Source organism: Pelecanus crispus, chromosome 10 (assembly GCF_030463565.1).
Source record: "Pelecanus crispus isolate bPelCri1 chromosome 10, bPelCri1.pri, whole genome shotgun sequence".
NCBI lineage: Eukaryota > Metazoa > Chordata > Aves > Pelecaniformes > Pelecanidae > Pelecanus > Pelecanus crispus.
The window spans coordinates 7,031,911-7,049,431 of record NC_134652.1 but is presented as its reverse complement, the minus strand read 5'-3'; the positions used below and the strand labels follow the sequence as shown (position 1 = coordinate 7,049,431).

At 37.9% G+C, this 17,521-nt stretch overlaps 1 protein-coding gene across 9 annotated transcripts in view; it reads left to right on the top strand.

The window, feature by feature from the left end:
• The window catches only part of INPP5F (inositol polyphosphate-5-phosphatase F), a 44,628-nt gene extending 29,689 nt beyond the window's left edge, over positions 1-14,939 (top strand). For 5 of the 9 annotated variants that reach the window (XM_075717470.1, XM_075717474.1, XM_075717472.1 and 2 more), the window contains 12 exons: positions 1,729-1,796; positions 2,226-2,350; positions 3,717-3,794; positions 4,534-4,654; positions 6,708-6,836; positions 8,096-8,213; positions 8,774-8,972; positions 9,987-10,058; positions 10,158-10,231; positions 11,524-11,652; positions 12,425-12,512; positions 13,805-14,939. In XM_075717470.1, the coding sequence (XP_075573585.1) occupies positions 1,729-1,796; positions 2,226-2,350; positions 3,717-3,794; positions 4,534-4,654; positions 6,708-6,836; positions 8,096-8,213; positions 8,774-8,972; positions 9,987-10,058; positions 10,158-10,231; positions 11,524-11,652; positions 12,425-12,512; positions 13,805-14,939 (2,336 nt within the window). Of the gene's footprint in view, positions 1-1,728; positions 1,797-2,225; positions 2,351-3,716; positions 3,795-4,533; positions 4,655-6,707; positions 6,844-8,095; positions 8,247-8,773; positions 8,973-9,986; positions 10,059-10,157; positions 10,232-11,523; positions 11,653-12,424; positions 12,513-13,804 lie in introns of all 9 variants that reach the window. The other 4 variants (XM_075717466.1, XM_075717471.1, XM_075717468.1 and 1 more) reach the window with 4 other exon arrangements.
• The last annotated feature ends 2,582 nt before the right edge of the window (positions 14,940-17,521 follow it).

The window sequence follows — 17,521 nt, the reverse complement described above, 5'->3', positions numbered from 1 at the left end:
TGTAAATTCCAATAGGTCTTGAATTTCAATACTTAATGAAGTACCGGTTTTATGTCTATTCTTATTTGTTGCAGTGTTTTCTGGGCTGGGAAGGGAGACAATTTGGCTTTCTCTTGAGAACCTGCTTAGACATTGATGTCTTACAAATATCTTTGTCCACAAAGTTAACTTACGCTGAGGTTCCTTCTGCATTAAGAGCAGCTATTTCAGTGTGGGAAAACACCAGTTTTGTAGCGTGCTTTTGTCCTCTCTGAAATGAAGTACAATCTGGTGGGCTTTGTCAGATCTAAATTGCTTCCCTTTTGACTGCAAGATAATGCAAAAGCCAAAACATGTAAGAATATTGACAAGACTGTGGCAAATCTGGATGCTTGTATTAACTAGGTATTCATAACCTGAACTTTCTTAAAAGATAGAGGTCAACAAAATCTTCTCTAGATTTAGCTTTGTAAAGGAGACACTTTTCTTGGAAGGAAGCTAGTTTGTTCATTATATTGTATAATCAGACTCCCACTGGATTGGGTTGACTGGCATCCTAGATAATAAGTATGTATTTCTACAAGTCCAGCTTGTGTGTTGGATTCACATTCTCTTCTAGCATTAGCAGGTCTGGTCTTCTGCCACTGAAGACTATTTTTAGGGCTGAAAATAATAATAATAAAAAAACCTGCTCTTTGAGAGGGGGCTGTGATGTTGGAAAGTTAAAGGACTGCTTTTCCCTGTGTCTTGAGTAAGACCTAGTAAAATGGACCTTTGAGCTTGCTTAGGAACTTGGGCAAAGCACATAATTTTAAGTTGACAAGCAGTTACTATCATCGCAAACTTAAGGAAGATGCATCAACAGATTTGGGTTCCTTGTGATTTTATACCAAATAACGTGGAGATTGCTGGAGAGGGATGACTTGTTGCCACATAATGGAAATGAATGTGCCACATTCATTTTCCTCACATTATTTTCCTCATAAAGTGAGGAAAATAAAAATAAACCACCTCCTAATTCCCCCCTAGCTATTTGGAAGTAACACTTGATTAGTTCCAACTGCACGCTTGTGCTGTAACAGCTGTTTATAGAGCTGAGCAGTTCTTTTTTTGTTCATCTCTCTTCTCCCCCCCCCCCACCCCCGGATTAGTTTCAAAAAAGTATTGAGGAATTGCATTTAATTTGATAGATTTACAGGTAGGAATTGAGACTTTGAGGAATCGGTGGTGCCTTGAATCAACTGGATAATGTTTTTTGTTTTTAGTTACAAGTAGTTTTGTCCTCTGGGAGAACTGGATAACACTTTCAATATAATCTCCTGTCCTGCATGTCCACCTTTGCGATTTGCAAACCTTTTGTACTTCAGTGTGCTTTTTCAAGAGGCAAAACAAATATAAGCACTCTTCTTTTGGGAGAGATGTTTATGTGGGTGTATGGTGCATATGTGGAAGGATTAAACAGGCTTATTAAAAGTTAAACTGTTGCCCAATCTGTTCTGCAGAAAAAGCAAAATAAAGCAAAATTTAAGAATGGTGTTTCCTGTACGCTGTAGTAGTAGAATAACAATGTTGAAGTTGAGCAAATTGAAAGACCTTTAATTCTGTATAATGTGTTATGTTGTGTGTCTAAGTACTTTAAGTGAGGCTACCTTGGTTTTTTAGTGTATAGATTTGGGCATGATTTAATGCTTCAATCAGGACTTGCTGCTGAACAGGCTGTTTCTGTCTAACACTGCCTCTGCCTTGTAGGTGAAAATGAAACAGTGTCCTGCTTTCGTGCACATTTTGAAGAACAGCTGAAAAATTACAAAAAGCAGGTGAGTGCTACATGATAAAATAGTCCTCTCACAAAAATGCAAGGGATTGAACGTTAATGATTTTAGTTTTTCTTGTTGGTGATACGGGTTGTGGTTTTTAGAAGCCCGTTGACAATTGGAAGGGTGGTACATAAATAGAATCTGAGTTTTTCAAGTATCCTTGTAAGTAACCTCTAAAACATGACAATAACTTACAGAAATGTGTAAGTCCCACTTCTGTGTACCTGTCATGTGAATTCATGGCTTCTCTGTATTAAAATTCAGGTAACTGTTGGAGCTTATTTGATCTTGGGTGCAATCTAGCAAAGATTGTAACTTCAAGATTGCCTACAAATCTTTTAACTCTTGAGCTATTTGTTATTCCATGGTATGTATCTAAGCAAGCCATGTAGTAGATGACAAGTGTTAAATAATTAAACTTTTGCACAGGTTATTATTAATTTGGTGGATCAGACAGGCAGAGAGAAGATTATTGGAGATGCTTACCTTAAACAAGTTCTTCTGTACAACAATGCAAATCTGACTTATGTTTCATTTGACTTCCATGAGCACTGGTAAGAAACCTTTTAAAAATGTCACTTTGCATCTTTTTTCATTAGCGTGACAGGAGAGTAGAAGGGAGGAGAAAAGCCATTATTATTTCTGCTTCTGCATGGAACACTTACTTTAAATAGGAAGAATACATTTTGTAAACTAAAGCACTATGAAGGTTCAAGTTTGGGTAACTGAGCACTGCTGTTTGACCTTGTGTCCCTGACCTGTTAAATATGCAGTTATTTATTAGGCAAATCTTAGAAGTTGTTATGCATTTCAAGCAAAAGAGTTTCCTTAAACTTGCTATGAATGTAAAGCTGTGGCTGACCTTTTCAAACTGTGTAGCATTGTGCTCTTAATTCTTTACTACAAGCCATTCTTCTGTTTTTCTTGCTTGTTTCTGTAAATATACGATGGGCCTTTCAGGACCCTGATGCTGTTTTCCATTATAAAATACACTGGATTTTCTTTTAATCAATGTAAATAGTTGCTGTTTTCATGACTCTGCTCTGATGTTGGCATGGTCTAGTGCAGTGTTCACATGCCCAAGCATGTGATCTGTCACGCAGGCATCTATTTCTCATGCTTCCTTCAAGCAGATCACATTTGCGTACAAATCTGGGGTCTAAAAACTGTTTTAATCTTCATTTCCTAACTTTAATCTAGGGATTGCATCTGGCCTGGGAAAGCATTACTGACTGACTAAGTATGTCATTAGTAGATATTGTCTGAGAGGGGGAGGGAAGAGGGAGAAACAGCTCAAAATAGTAGTGGCCTTTGAGACTTCTTCTCTGTAGGACTGACATCCTGAATTGATTTGATGTTTACTCTTTTGTTTAAATGAGCTTTCATTTTTGCTTTTCTCCTAAGAACTGCTGTAATGACCAGGACTGTTTCTTTTTGCACTGTGAGCATGAGTGAATAGAGAACAATACTGAAAATAACCTGGTGGGGTGGGAGGCGGAGGGGTTGATGTGTCTGTAGGTGTTTTTTCTATAGAATCACTGGTAAGGCAGGGCAGGCCATCCCAATTTCAAATGTATAGTGGTTACTTTTGTTGAGGCTGTGCCTAAAACAAGAACAGAATGTTGCACGTGCCTGAATAGCTGTATGCCTGTTCCTTCTCATGGAAGCAGCATTCAAGAATGTAAATTCTTTAGAATTTAAAGATCTGAATCTCTTGCCTTGGATTTAGGTATTGAACTGCACTTTAAATAGCAGCCGATATTCAGAACTATTTTAAAGTTTATTGCAGGAGAGAATGTCTGTTCTGCCCACTTAGCCAAAACACTATCTTTGTTAACATTACAAATAATATAAAATAATTAAGTAAAGAAAAATCACTATTCTATTTCAAACTAACTTCTGTGAAATTCTGTATTTTAGCCGAGGAATGAAGTTTGAAAATGTACAAACACTGACTGATGCCATTCATGATATTATTCTTGACATGAAGTGGTGCTGGTAGGTACTTAACTGTTTTTAGACTAGTATGAAATATTTGTAGAAAAAATAAACCAGTACATATTCAGAGGCATTGATTTTTGTCATAACTGGTGTCTATATATTCCTTCCTTTCTTTATATTCCTTTCTTGGTGCCCAGCTTGTGCATCAGAATTTTTGTGTTCCGAAGTATCAAGTGTTCTGCACACATAACAGCAAAAATTCTCAGATGCTATTTTCTGTTTGAGGCTTACTGCATTTAACACTTTTAGGGTTTCTTATATTTAAAATGAAACACTTCATATTTGACCCACAAACCCTAGAATGCCAACCTTACTGTTGACCTTTAGCTTGTACTGATTGAAGTTCATGCATTTTGGTAATGAGTATGGCTGCAGGCTTCAATCAATTACTGTATATTGTTCAATGTATTTTGTGAGTGAGATGTTGCTGTCATTATTGTTGGCTTCTATGGTTTTGAAATTAAATAAATGCCTTTTCTCTTGAAAGCTCGTATTCTATATGTGTGAATTGAATTCAGCATCTGATTGTGTATCAAGTTCATGGCCCCAATAGGAGGAATGTTGGATATCTAGCCTAAAGAGGAGGATGGGTGGGAACAAGGGTAGTTGCTGGGGTCGGGAGTGCAACTATAAATAGTACTCCATGTGTAACGTTTTTTACTGTTTGTAGAAACTGATAAATTACACTGTAATTTAAGTGTCTCAGTATGCTTTTGTTCTGCTTTTCTGTTGAAAGGGTTGACCAAGCTGGTGTGATCTGTAAACAGGAAGGAATTTTTCGAGTTAACTGCATGGACTGCCTGGATCGTACCAATGTTGTGCAGGCTGCTATTGCAAGAGTGGTCATGGAACAGCAGGCATGTGTAACTAATGTACTTTTTCAAGTACTGAGTACCACACAACTTAACTGTTATTCACAGGGAAATTTGTGTGTTTGAAAAATGCTAAACAAACCTTGACTGAAAATGATCTTTGCAAACTACTTGGAGAGCTATGAAGCTGAAAGTAATATGTACAACTAAAATAACTTGAAATCATGCTAGGACAGTGATGCCTAGTGTCCTCCTTCAGAGAGGAAATGACTGTCTGTCCACATCTTGTTTTGATTTAGTCATTTCAATTAAAGTTACACAGCAGTACAAAGTTTGAAAACAAATCACTCTCTCCCAAATGGGAAGTTAAAGAACAAATATCTAACTAAAGTTGGATGCTATTTTAGCTGCTTTGAAGTGAAATACTGTGGTGCAGCAGGTAGGGAAATCAGTTGTCTCTTCTGCATGTAGAGGAATAATTAACTCATGACGTAAGTATGCCAGATGGCTGACTACTATGCTCTGGAATAATTCTCCCTGTATGGAGAAGGCATTTCCAAGCAGACTGAGAGTCCTTCCTCTAGTCTTCCTCCTCTTTGCCCTGTCCCCCATTTGCTTTTTGATAGAGAAGCTCAGTGATGATTGTCTTCCCTTGTGAAGACTTAATAGTACTGTAAGTGAAACTTTGAAGCTTAAGTTACAGCCCAGCCCAAAACGAACAAACCTTGACTATGCTTAGAGTGAAGGATAAAGGATGAAGTGGGTCCTTCGTTAGGATGAAGAATGAATGGCTCTAACCATTGTATCTGGCAGTTCCTGTTTGTCATCTGCTTTTATGAACTCCTGACATAAGACGACAATTGGGGATGAGCGGTGGGACCAGCAATGCCACAGTCTTTATTTTAGAATAGGATTTCTATATATGTTAACTCTGTGAGTTCAAAGGCAGTCTTTCAAAATCAAGAGTTACATAGATTGTTGTGAAGAGGACTTCAGTAATCGTTGTTATAGTATTAGCTTGTGATGTGCTGTGTCATTCTCGTAGTATAGCTGAAGTACTTCAGAATCAATTCATAACTGAGAAATGCCCTAAGCATTGGAAGGTGATTGACATAAAGTAGAAGATTGAGAGTTACATGTACCTTACTTTTGCACTCCCTTGGAACCATAGGGCTTGTTTTTTCTCAGCTGGAAACTTGATGGGGCTTTCAAAGTCAACGAACAGACTTGTATCAATTTTTACCTAACTTGTAAAGAGTGCTTGAGCTTTTTTTTATTGGTTATAAATTGAGGTTTGCCTGTCATTTAGTCCAAATTATCCCTGCAGTTGGCCAAACACTTAGTCGACTACACTGCTGTTATGTATGTGCTGCTTTACCAATTTAGTTTGTGTAAAAAGACTAAAGTTTACATTGTACCTGAGACTTACCTTGGGAAGACTTAAGTACTGGTTGTTCTGAAGAGTAAGATATCTTATTTTCAGTATCAGTGTTAAACAGTGACTGTCCAAAATGCACAAGCATTAACAATAAACACAACACATGAAGTTGTTTTAAGGTTTTGTTTTGGGGGAGGAGTAAGTTTGAAGATGGAGCCACTACATTTGCTTTAGTGTCTAGAAGCAAAAGATTAAGAATTTGGCATTCTTTTTCTTGTAACTGGAAAGAGATTCCATTTCTTTATTTTCAGATCTTTGAGGTCACGAACGCCTTTGCAATAGAAGACATTAAATTGTTTGTCCATGTTGAAGTTTTGTGATGTCTGTTCTTTTGATAGTTCTCTATAGAAAATAGAAACATTTCATATATCTTGAATAACTTGTTTTCCTTCAGCTAATTTTTTTGAAGATTGACTCCTCCATCCATAACTAATATATTACTTCTGTGTCCAGTGATATGATGTTTAACAATGAATTAGTGATTCATTGCTAACAATTACTTTAATCTGACAAATTAGCAGAATGGGTTCCTTTTTCAGATCATATAAAATTTAACAATTAAATGCTTGGCAAGTGGTCCCATTTTCTTTATCAGGTTCTGATATTGGGAATTATTTTTATCTTGAACTATCTTATATTAATTTGTATGTCAACTTCCAGCTCAAAAAACTGGGTGTGATGCCACCAGAACAGCCTTTGCCAGTAAAATGCAATAGGATCTACCAGATAATATGGGCGAACAATGGAGATGCCATAAGCCGGCAGTATGCTGGCACAGCAGCCTTAAAGGTAAAGAGTGAAGAGTGTTATCTGTTTGAGTACTGTGTTATGTTACAGGTTTTATATCCAATGGAGAACTCAAGCATTACTTCTATTTAAATTTAAGCACAGTTATAGTACTTTTAAGCAATTACAGTACTTCAGAAAAATACTCTGAAGGACTGAAGATCAGGATATGTAGGTGGTAGGGTGATATTAACTAGTCCTATTTACAAATAATTAAGAAAAGTCTTTAGAAATGCAGTCTGTCTACCAAGATCAGAAATCAGGCGTGAAACTCCTTACTGTTTACTCCTGCTGCTTTGAAAAGTCGTAGAATTTGAGCTACTTTCTGTGTGCGTAGTCACTGGTGGAACAATTTTTAAATCTCTCTACTGAACTTTGGTTAGTCTATTACATTAATCTTTTTCAAAAAATAATAAAAACCAGTGTGACACACTTGTCTTGGTTGTGAATATTTAACTTTAAATCTGAAGCACAGAACTCAATTTATAGACCTAAATTTTCAGCCATGCTGCTTGAAGGTTTCTCTGCTCGCTATTGAGGTTCATGGATTAAATTTATTTGCAGTTAAATTGTGGTATTTCTTTTAATTTGAAAGTGAAACGTGCTTGAAATGTTCTTTGTAGTAGTTGGTGTGGCTTTTAGAACTGCTCTGCGCCAATGTTCTGAGTGTCTCTGCAAGTAGAATCCTCTAATGAAGTGTAACTACCAAAACTGCTTTTTATTCAAATTCTAAGCCTTCTGTGGCCTAGAAACTTTCTTTTGTTTCTGAGCCTGTGAGAATATGTACTGTCTTCCTTCAGTATGTTATGCTTGGCTTGCTTTGGTAGCAGAAGCAGAGAAGATGAAAAACATTTTTCAGTAAGCTCCAGTCTTCTCCATTGTTCCAATAGTGTTCATTTTACATTAAAGGCCAAAAAATAAGGGGTTTCTGAGGTATTCAAGCATCCCAGCAACTGATGTCTTGAAAGTTCTGCTTTAATGTTAGCTGGCATATATGTCCAGGTTATTGTTTTCCATTAGGACTTTCTGTAGAATGATAGGTCTGTCAAAAGCATAAGACCCTCTGCAGAGTCAAACGGTGTCATGAGAAGTAGATGCTCTTTGAAAATCAGTATTTTCAACTTCTATATGAAATAGTCACTTGAACATAATTTCTGAGTTGTCATCTATTCAGTTCCAAGCTTCAGCATGCCAAAACTTTTGAGCTGAGACTGCTACTGCAAAGTTGCATATGTGCATCATTTGCATGTTCTGTGTAACAGGGTGACTTCACAAGGACCGGTGAAAGAAAACTGGCAGGGGTAATGAAGGATGGAGTTAATTCTGCAAACAGATACTACTTGAATCGTTTCAGGGATGCTTATAGGCAAGCAGTCATAGGTAAGAATACAATTTCAACTAAGCTGAACTATGGTATTTAGAAAATATGGTATTTAGAAAAACTGTTTAGACAAGTTTATTGAAATCATCTTGGCTTTATCTTTTTGACTGATTCTTTTTTTTTTCCTGAAGCTTGAAAGCACCTTGAGTGTATATAATGTTCATATCTATGTAGCAGACACCATATTCTCCATTTGGAGATTAAACAACATTCAATTCACAGGGATTACATGAAGAAATCATTGTAGAATTTACTCCTAACTTCATTTTACCATTAACTGTCTTGTAACATCTCTATTAGACAAAGTTAAACTTATGTGTCAAGTGTTTCTTAAAATGGTGAGTTAATTCTTGCTTTTCACTGAGAGAAAATAGTGTTATAGCTACCGAGTTTTCAGTTTCAGGCAACATTCTATTCAGAAAGAGTAACTAACCATTTTTCTAGAGTATCTTCAAATATGAAATACTTGGAAGGAATTTACAAAGTAATCAACAGACTGTTGCTGTATAACACTATTAACTGTGGGTTCCTTGTTTGATATTTTGTGTGTTTTATTTAGATTTGATGCAGGGTATCCCTGTAACAGAGGATCTTTACTCCATATTTACCAAAGAGAAAGAACATGAAGCCCTGCACAAGGAGAACCTGAGAAGCCATCAGGAATTGATCAGCCAGCTGTTGCAGAGCTACATGAAACTGCTCTTACCAGATGATGAAAAATTCCATGGAGGATGGGCACTTATTGACTGTGATCCAAGGTTTGTTGAAAAAAGTCATAATTGACCAGCTGCTACTATGACACCTCTGTTAATTACCACTGATGTTAAATGATTTTGATCGCTGATGTGTTAACAGAATACAAGTGGACGGTTTTGTAGAATGACAAGAGTCCTTGAAGGCATTGAATACTTGTAATTATAAAAGGAAAGGTCCTCTAAACATGCACTTTTCCCAAAGTGCCGTAAAAATGGTGTATGCTTTAGTTACCTTTGAGATGTCACCTGGAAGTGTGTGCATTCAGTTAATGTTGCCAAAATGTGGTAGGCACCATGAAGAGAACTTCTAACCACCCTTAGTTCTAGAAGGAGCTGTTTGAGGAGCTGTTGTTCCTTATTGCTTTATAGGGAGGGTGTAACTTGACTTCAAAGTTGTATCTGATCAGATTAAATTCTTGTGTAATGAGTGAGTAGTAGGAAAGTCTAGATTTCCCTTCATGAACACTAGTGAGCATAAACTCTAACTTCACTGATAAGTCTCCTTATCAAGTTCAGAGTTCACTAACTTGTGAAAGAAAAATAGTGGTGAGATCTTTTTGCAGGTTAAACTTCAGCATCTAAAAATAGCAAAGCAGGATCTTATGATAGCTCTTCAAAGCACAGACTTATCACCTTAACTGAGATTAATAACTTCCATTTCTCTGCTAGCATTTTTAATAGCTTATGGGTTTTCTGTTTATTTTTGGACCTGCTGCTGACCTATTTGAGCTATTAGGTAACTCCAGGTTTGAGAGAGCGCGCTGCTTACGTGGATCCGCTTATTGTATGGTAAGTCTAATGACACATCTCGTTTTGGCTTGTGAAGTGCCTCGCCTAACTTGGTTTTTCAGTGGCTGTGAAGAGGTAGCAGCAGCACACAAGAGAACATACCATAATTGAAACCACTTGTTGTAATGTGCCTTCAACTGTAAAAGTGTCCCTAAAACACACTGGGGATGGGTTACAGCTGTGCAAATAACTTTCTCCCCTGTATTCATTCTTCTTCCCCTTCCTTAGTCTCATTGATGCCACTCATAAGGACGTGGATGTTCTGCTGTTACTTTCTAATTCTGCCTACTACGTGGCCTAGTAAGTTACAACTGTCTCTTACTGTGTGTAGTTTATTTCTAGTAGCTTTGTTTTAGATAAGTAGGAACCATTAAATTCTGATTCTTTCTTTTTTTCTAGTTATGATGATGAAATCGACAAGGTGAATCAGTACCAAAGGTTAAGTCTTGAAGCTCTGGAAAAAATAGAAATAGGTAAGAATGTAGTCACCATATATCTTTCTTGAATGCTCTTAGCAATAGTTTGAGCATTTATCAAAGCATCCTGCAAATATACTGAAACAGCAAGCCTCAATGTATTGTATATATCCTGTGTAGTCCACCATAGCTATGAAATGTGCTTTTTTGCTGATAACGGATGCCAGAGTTGAGTCTGTGTTTTCTCAGTCCTGTCTCTTGCTACTGCTTGAAATGGGAGCTTTGATCACTGTTAGGGTTCTAAAATTTTCCCTCTTTCAGACTCTTAAAAAAAAACCCCATGGATTCATCAAAACAAATTTCATTGTTTATCAATTGGCAGTAACAATTTGATCAATTTCTATAATGAATCACAGGTTTGTGCATTCCTTGGATCCAAGTACAGCAGCTGGTTCTGAACTGTACTTTAGGTTGGCTTCGTAGCTTTTTTTAAAACTCTTCCTTCTCAAGGCCTGATACGAAACATGCTGTTATGAAATCACCTTGTTATGCTGATTAACTTATTTATTGACTGAAGAATGTAACATCTGCAGGCTAAATCCAGCACTTTCAGCTGAAAGTGTTGAAGATGTGATATCTTTGACTTTACAGATGGAAAAAGGTGTTCCAGTTGAAGAGAAGGGCGGGGAATTTTTGTGTCCCATGTGTTGTGTTGTCCCCGCCCTGAGCTTAATCCTCCATTACACAATGCATAGCGATTTCATCATCTCCTTACTGCAACTTTCACTGTCTATGTGCAATTTTCAAGAGTTCAGTGGAAAAGTCTCTCACGCTTCTGTATCGTGGAGAATTGTAGTACATCCTGATGTACAGAATATAGTTGAAACATCTAGACCAAATACCTTATAAAACCAAAAAACCCCTCTGTTTAATGATATAGATACGATGCAGTGCATTGAAGAACTTGGTCTAAATCTTGAAACTTACACTGCTTCCACTTGGTAAAAATATATTGGCTTTCCCTTTAATCCTTGCAGGAGCACACCCTAAAACACAGGATGTAATAGGTATAGAATTTTCTTTCTTCTATTTGAAGGGGTGATCTGTAATAAACAATCAGGCTGGATTGTAAGAGACATACACAGAGAGTCTAATTGTTTTTTATAAGTGATTGTTTAGTTATCATGAAAATCTTTCATTTAAAATGTCTATCCTACTCTAAAGAAAACATGAAGCTTTTTATGTTGAAAAAGACTGTCAACTCTTAGATATGTTTAGGTACAGTCTTTGTGACATCTCTTTCGGTGTTTGGTTAAAGAAGATTTCTGATCTCCTGGTTTATTTCTCAGGGCCTGAGCCTACTCTCTTTGGCAAACCCAAGTTCTCTTGCATGAGGCTGCATTACAAATACAAAGAAATGAGTGGGTATTTTCACACTCTTAGAGCTGTGGTACGCAACCCAGAAGAAGATGGAAAAGGTTTGTTTCATACATAAATTGTTTCATACATACATTCAGTGTACCAATTTTTCTCTAGGAAACACTTTTTCCATTGCTTTTAGAATAACTTCTGAAGAAGGATAAATTTTAATATAAATCAGTTATGTGGGGCGGGGAACCAACAAAAAAGCCCTGTCTGAGGCTTCCTGTGTGAACACTAGAATGTTACTGTTTCAATACAAAGAAAAATAAGTTTCAGATATGGCTTTAAAGCAACATGTCTCTCTAGAATTGAAACGTTTCCATGTCCAGATCTTTACTGCTCCAAAAACCGATAAAATGAACTTAAAATAATCTCCTAAAGAGGGGAAGAAATTGGTTTATTTAGTGAAATCAATGTCTAGAAATGGTCTTGCTTGTTGTTTAACTAAATTAAATGAACACTAATAAGGGAAAAATAGCACTATTTATGTGCAGCACTGAGTTTTGTCAATAACAATTAGAATAAACATAATTGCTTCTCTTTCTTTCACAAATGATGAATCGTAGCAGCGATTCATTTACATCCAGTATTTAGGGCTTAAGGATAGTCTATTTGTTAAGCTTATTTTGTAAGCTTTCAGTCAGAATTGCGACTTGTAGAGTGCCACTATTCTGTAAGGTGAAAGCAAAAAAAAAAAAACCCACCCAAGAAAAAAAACCAAACTAACTTAATTATGTTACAAAAATAAGTCTAATTTTAGATTTTTGGAATATGGGATTTTAAGGGGTGTTTTTTTAAGGGTCTGACAGGCTGCTAATTGGATTTCAGACACTCTTCAGTGCATTGCAGAAATGCTGAGAATCACAAAGCAAGCAATGGGATTAGATGTGCCCATTATTGAGAAAAAGCTAGAGAGGTGAGTACTTAAACGATGTGAACCTTCTGTGTCCTGCTTTTTTGCTCTCTTCTCAGTGGCTAACAGTACGTGGTAACAGTCATATATATGATGCCTAAAAGAAACATCTATATCTAGCTACTGTGCTAGGAGTTAATTTGTCTGTATGCTGCTTCCAATAATAACTGTCTGCAGGTGCTTATCTAAAAGTACAAGAAAAAAATACTATTTTATATATGTGTGTGCCTAGAGACAATACACGCTACCAGATGTAAATAACATACTGCATGCCAGATGGTTCATGATTAGTTTGTTAAATTTAATTTTTGCGATCTGAACTTAATGTCTGCTTCTGTAGTAAGAAGACAACCTGTGAAGTGTAAATCTGGCTTGGATTCCGCTGCAATTAACAAATCCAAATAACATTACAGGTCTTGTGTGAAGAAATGGCTGAAATTAAACTTCTGAACTCCTAAGGGTTAGTCAGAATGGCACAGAAGTTCTCATTTTGTGAGCCCATTAAGAGAAAAGGGCACATGAAAGCATAGTTGGTAATTAAAAGTACTTGCATAGAATTTTTAGATGGTTTTCTCTAAGTCAATTGTCTACAATTAAACAGAAGTAACCATTATCTAGAAATACTGGTGGGGCGTTAACAGTGAGGAAATCATTTACAAAGGACAGTGGAGTAGAAATAAGAGAGGATGGCTAGCTGAAGTTTAGCATGTTTTACCAGTTCAAGTGCGATCTGTTGCATTATTTTGCGACCCTTCCAATTCAAGCTGTATGAACTACTAGAAAATGTGGTGTGTAGCACAATTGTAAGTTGTCAAGTGAAAACTATTAGGGCACATATTTCAATAACTTTCTTCTGCATTTGATTATTGGGCTATTGGGCTATTATTATTTCAGCTTCTTTTCCCAGCTGAGTAGAAAGTGTAGCAAGGACATCTTATTTTCACAGGTACTGAAGACTGAATATTTGCTAAATCTGGCTATTGAGTGCAGCATACATGAAGTCAGAGTTACAAATATAGAGAATTCAAATCCAGTTTCATCTAAAACTAAAAATGCCTGCAGAAGCTTGCTTTTCCCCTTGTTTGGCTACCGTTCTGTAGCAACCCTCCTTTGTTTTTGTTGTTTTGAATTTGATTAGTTTATATGGGTACAATTATGTAAGGAAAGGATAATGTAGTTACTAAACGTCCATATGTATTATGGAAATAGACTGGAAGATGGTAAATACTTGATGTTTATAAATGAGACTGCCTTGGTTGTATGTTAGAGATATTTTTTTTTTCTTTTTCTTCCAGGAAGAGCAGTAAGCCTCATGAAGACATCATTGGCATTCGGTCTCAGAACAGAGGGTCCCTGGCCCAAGGCAAGAATTATTTACTGAGCAAGTTCTCATCTCTCAATCAAAAAGTGAAACAAACCAAATCCAATGTAAACATTAGCAATCTTCGGAAGTTAGGCAGCTTTACCAAACCTGAAGTGAAAGTCAATTTTTTAAAACCAAATTTGAAAGTGAATCTTTGGAAATCAGATAGTAGCCTCGAAACTTTAGAGAATCCAGTGGTAGATACTAAAGTCCATATTGAATCTGACACAGAAGTATCAGATAATGATTCGTTCCACTCAGATGACTTCCTGACTAATTCCAAATCGGATGAGGACAACCAGCTAACGGCCTCTCTAGAGAACATAGGGCAGACGGACTACGTGCTGCCTAGCTGTGGTATCATTGCCTCGGCTCCGCGGCTGGGCAGTCGGTCCCAGTCTATAAGCAGCACTGACATGAACATCAGCATTCACGTTCCGCCGGAGATCCATGCCTCTCAGGCTAGCCGGTCTGACTGCGAAGACATACCCATGCCTTCCGCTGACAATGCGGAGATGGAATTTGCTAAACCTATTGATGTGTACTGCCAGAGGTTTGTGCACGATGCTCAAAATAAGATGTCAGATACTTTGGAGGCTGAGGCTGGTTCTCAAGAGCCCCATCACATAACAAATCAAACCAGCAATAATATGTCTAAGAAGGGAGAAACCAAGGCGGAAGCTATGGGAGACGTTCCTTCCAGGCCATCTAAGCTGGATGTGCAGTCTTCTGAGCCAAATCTTCAGCTCTTAGCTGTTGGTGGGACTGACTTCACTAAATCTCATAAAAGCCCGGGATCTGTATCTGGTAACCTTGAGACAGGACTCCACATGACTCCTTCTCCAGCTGACAGTAGCAGCAGCAGAGCTGTGTCTCCTTTTGCTAAAATCCGCAGTTCCATGGTCCAGGTCGCTAACATCACGCAAGCAGGACTGACTCAAGGGATTAATTTTGCCGTGGCAAAGGTCCAGAAGAGCCCTGCAGAACCAGAAGCTATAAACGAAATCAAACAAAAAGAACTGAAAGAAATGTTTACGCAATGCCAGACACGAATAATTCAAATCTAGTTGCTAATTTAGGAAGTGTTCTTCTAGTTGTGGCTTTGAATACAATACTAAAAGAAAATGACATCAGGACTTGTTGTGGCATGAACTGCTACTGAATACTGGGATCAATAATATTGGTAAACTGTTTACAGGAAGTGAGAGATGCAAATGAATTTGGTTCTGACCAAGCTTCAGAATTCCCTCAGGCAGCTGAGACAAAAGAATGGTAAACCGTATTTAAACAGGTAGCTTAGACACTGGGATTTAATAAGCATGCTCTCTATCTTAAATGTGTTGCACAGTTATTTTTGGAGACTGATTTTTGTAGCTCTTCTGACTTATGTAGAAAGTATTTATACTAAAAGGTGATACTGCACTTCTATGACCTTACTTACCTTGCACTGCACCAGCAAAATAACTTACCAGTAAATTACATTTTATTTATTTTTGGACTAGTATTTTTACTTGTTTCAATTGAAGTTTTAGATGCAGCTTTCTATGAATTGTGCCTCTACAATGGGAGTTGATGCGGTTTTGTTGAATTTAATTATGTTAACCAGAAGTTGATTTCTTTTTGCTGTCTGTTTCTTTCCACACATCCTGGGACACTTTCAGTAAAGATAAAGTGTATGGATCCAATCTGAAATATCCACGATCCTGCAGTGCAAATTTAGTTTGTAGATTTTCTTTTTTTTTTTTCCCCTCACTTGTTTTGAGGTGAGGAGAAATGGAGCAAATGTCTTCTAATTGTCTTGCCCATGCTAAAGCTATTCCTGTTTCCTTTTTTTCTGAATTCCAAACACTAGCAATTTGCTGTAATTTTTTTGTCTCTGTGTAAAGCAAAACAAGCCAGACCCCTGACCTTCAGGCATTGTGCTCTGTGCTATGGTTTTTTTTTTTTTAAACTGTATTCTAACTGTCCAGGTGCAAAAGTCCAAATAACTTCTCAAACAGAAGGCAGGTGTACTGTTTCATAAAATCAGTGTTGCATTAGAGCATAGTTGTCAGCACCTAATCAAAACCAAATTCATTACCAACTCAAGCTTTGCATACCTGCAGGATAAGGCTAAGCATCCACTCATGCTGGGAATGGGATTAAAAAAAAACCCTTATCTATGTGTGTCAAAGATTTAATCTATTTAAACTACTCTTTCCCAGAAATGCCTTGCTATGTTGTTCTAGTATAGGACGTTATCCAAAAGCTACTGTAAAGCAGGATCGTACTCTGCTGTGGTTTATAACAATAACCGCCATTACAGACCCAGTGCCTCCGTGTTCTAGTCCATGTACTGTAGGTAGGCTGCACGTGGTGTTCAACGAAAATAGTGTCCTAGGGTAGGGTAGTACAGTGTCTTAGGACGTCTGGTGTGTCTGAAGTGATTATCATCTAACCCCGATGGTCTGAAACTTTGATAAACAAATCCGATTTATTTATTTGTTTTATTAAAGTGATGTGGGTTTGGGTTTTTTGAGTGTCTATACTTGTGGCTATGTTTCAACGTAAACTACTGCTGTATTTTAATGTGAACAATATACATAAGATATTTTAATAAAAAAAGTGGAATCAAAAGATGGTTTTTGGCATGGGATGCTGAGGGATGTGGTGCTCCAGGGTTCTGGGGTTTTAAGTTTCAAAGGTGGGGGGTTGTCTTGACTTTCTCTGGCTTAAGAGTTGCAGAATGGTTGACGTTGGAAGGGGCTGCTGGAGGCTGAGTCCAGCCCCCTGCTCAAGCAGGGCCACCTGGAGCTGGTGGCCCAGGACCATGTCCAGATGGCTTTTGAGTCTCTCCAAGCAGGGAGACTCCACTGCTGCTCTGGGCAACCTCTTCGAGCGCTCAGTTGCCATCACAGTGCAAAAAAAGCACTTCTGGATGTTCAGAGGGAACCTCCTGTGTCTGTGCCCGTGGCCCCTTGTGCCATGGCTGGGCACCACTGGCAAGAGCCTGGCTCTGTCCCCTTTGCAGCCTCCCTTCTGGTGGTTACAGACATTAATAAGGTCCCTGTCAGTCAGGGGACACAGGGGTGACACCAGTCCTTTATCCTTCTAGCATCGCACTGCCACAACCCTGGCCTCAGGGCAGGGGGGGAAAAAAAAAAGTCATAGAGATGTTTATGAGCAGAGTCCTTAAAAGCTGCCTAAGCCTTGGTACATACAAAGGTTCTGGAGGAGGGAAAGGAAATTCCAAATCCTTTGCCATTATTTTGGTAGGAGAAAGAGAAACCAATCTGTACAGATACACAGTGACTTCTGCAGCCTAAAGGAGTCTTGTAGGGCAAGGGTACTAACAGCTATGATGTCACTCCTAGATTTAAAAAAATAATGTGACTTAGTCCAGTCTGGGGCATATCTTCCCAGAAACCAATTCCCGATCTGCTGTATCGGTTCATTGCTTTCTGCTTGGTGAGCCAAGTGTCATGTGCTGCCAGCTTGTGAATTGTCCAATACTTACGAAATATTGGGAGATAGTTGCAAATTATCCATGGCACTATGCGTAACACCATCCTCTAAGCAGCACTGAAAGGAAATCTTGCAAACCTGCTCTGCTTTCCACCCAGGCTGCCTTTTGAAGAGAGACTTCATTTTCTTCCTGTATTTGTTCAGT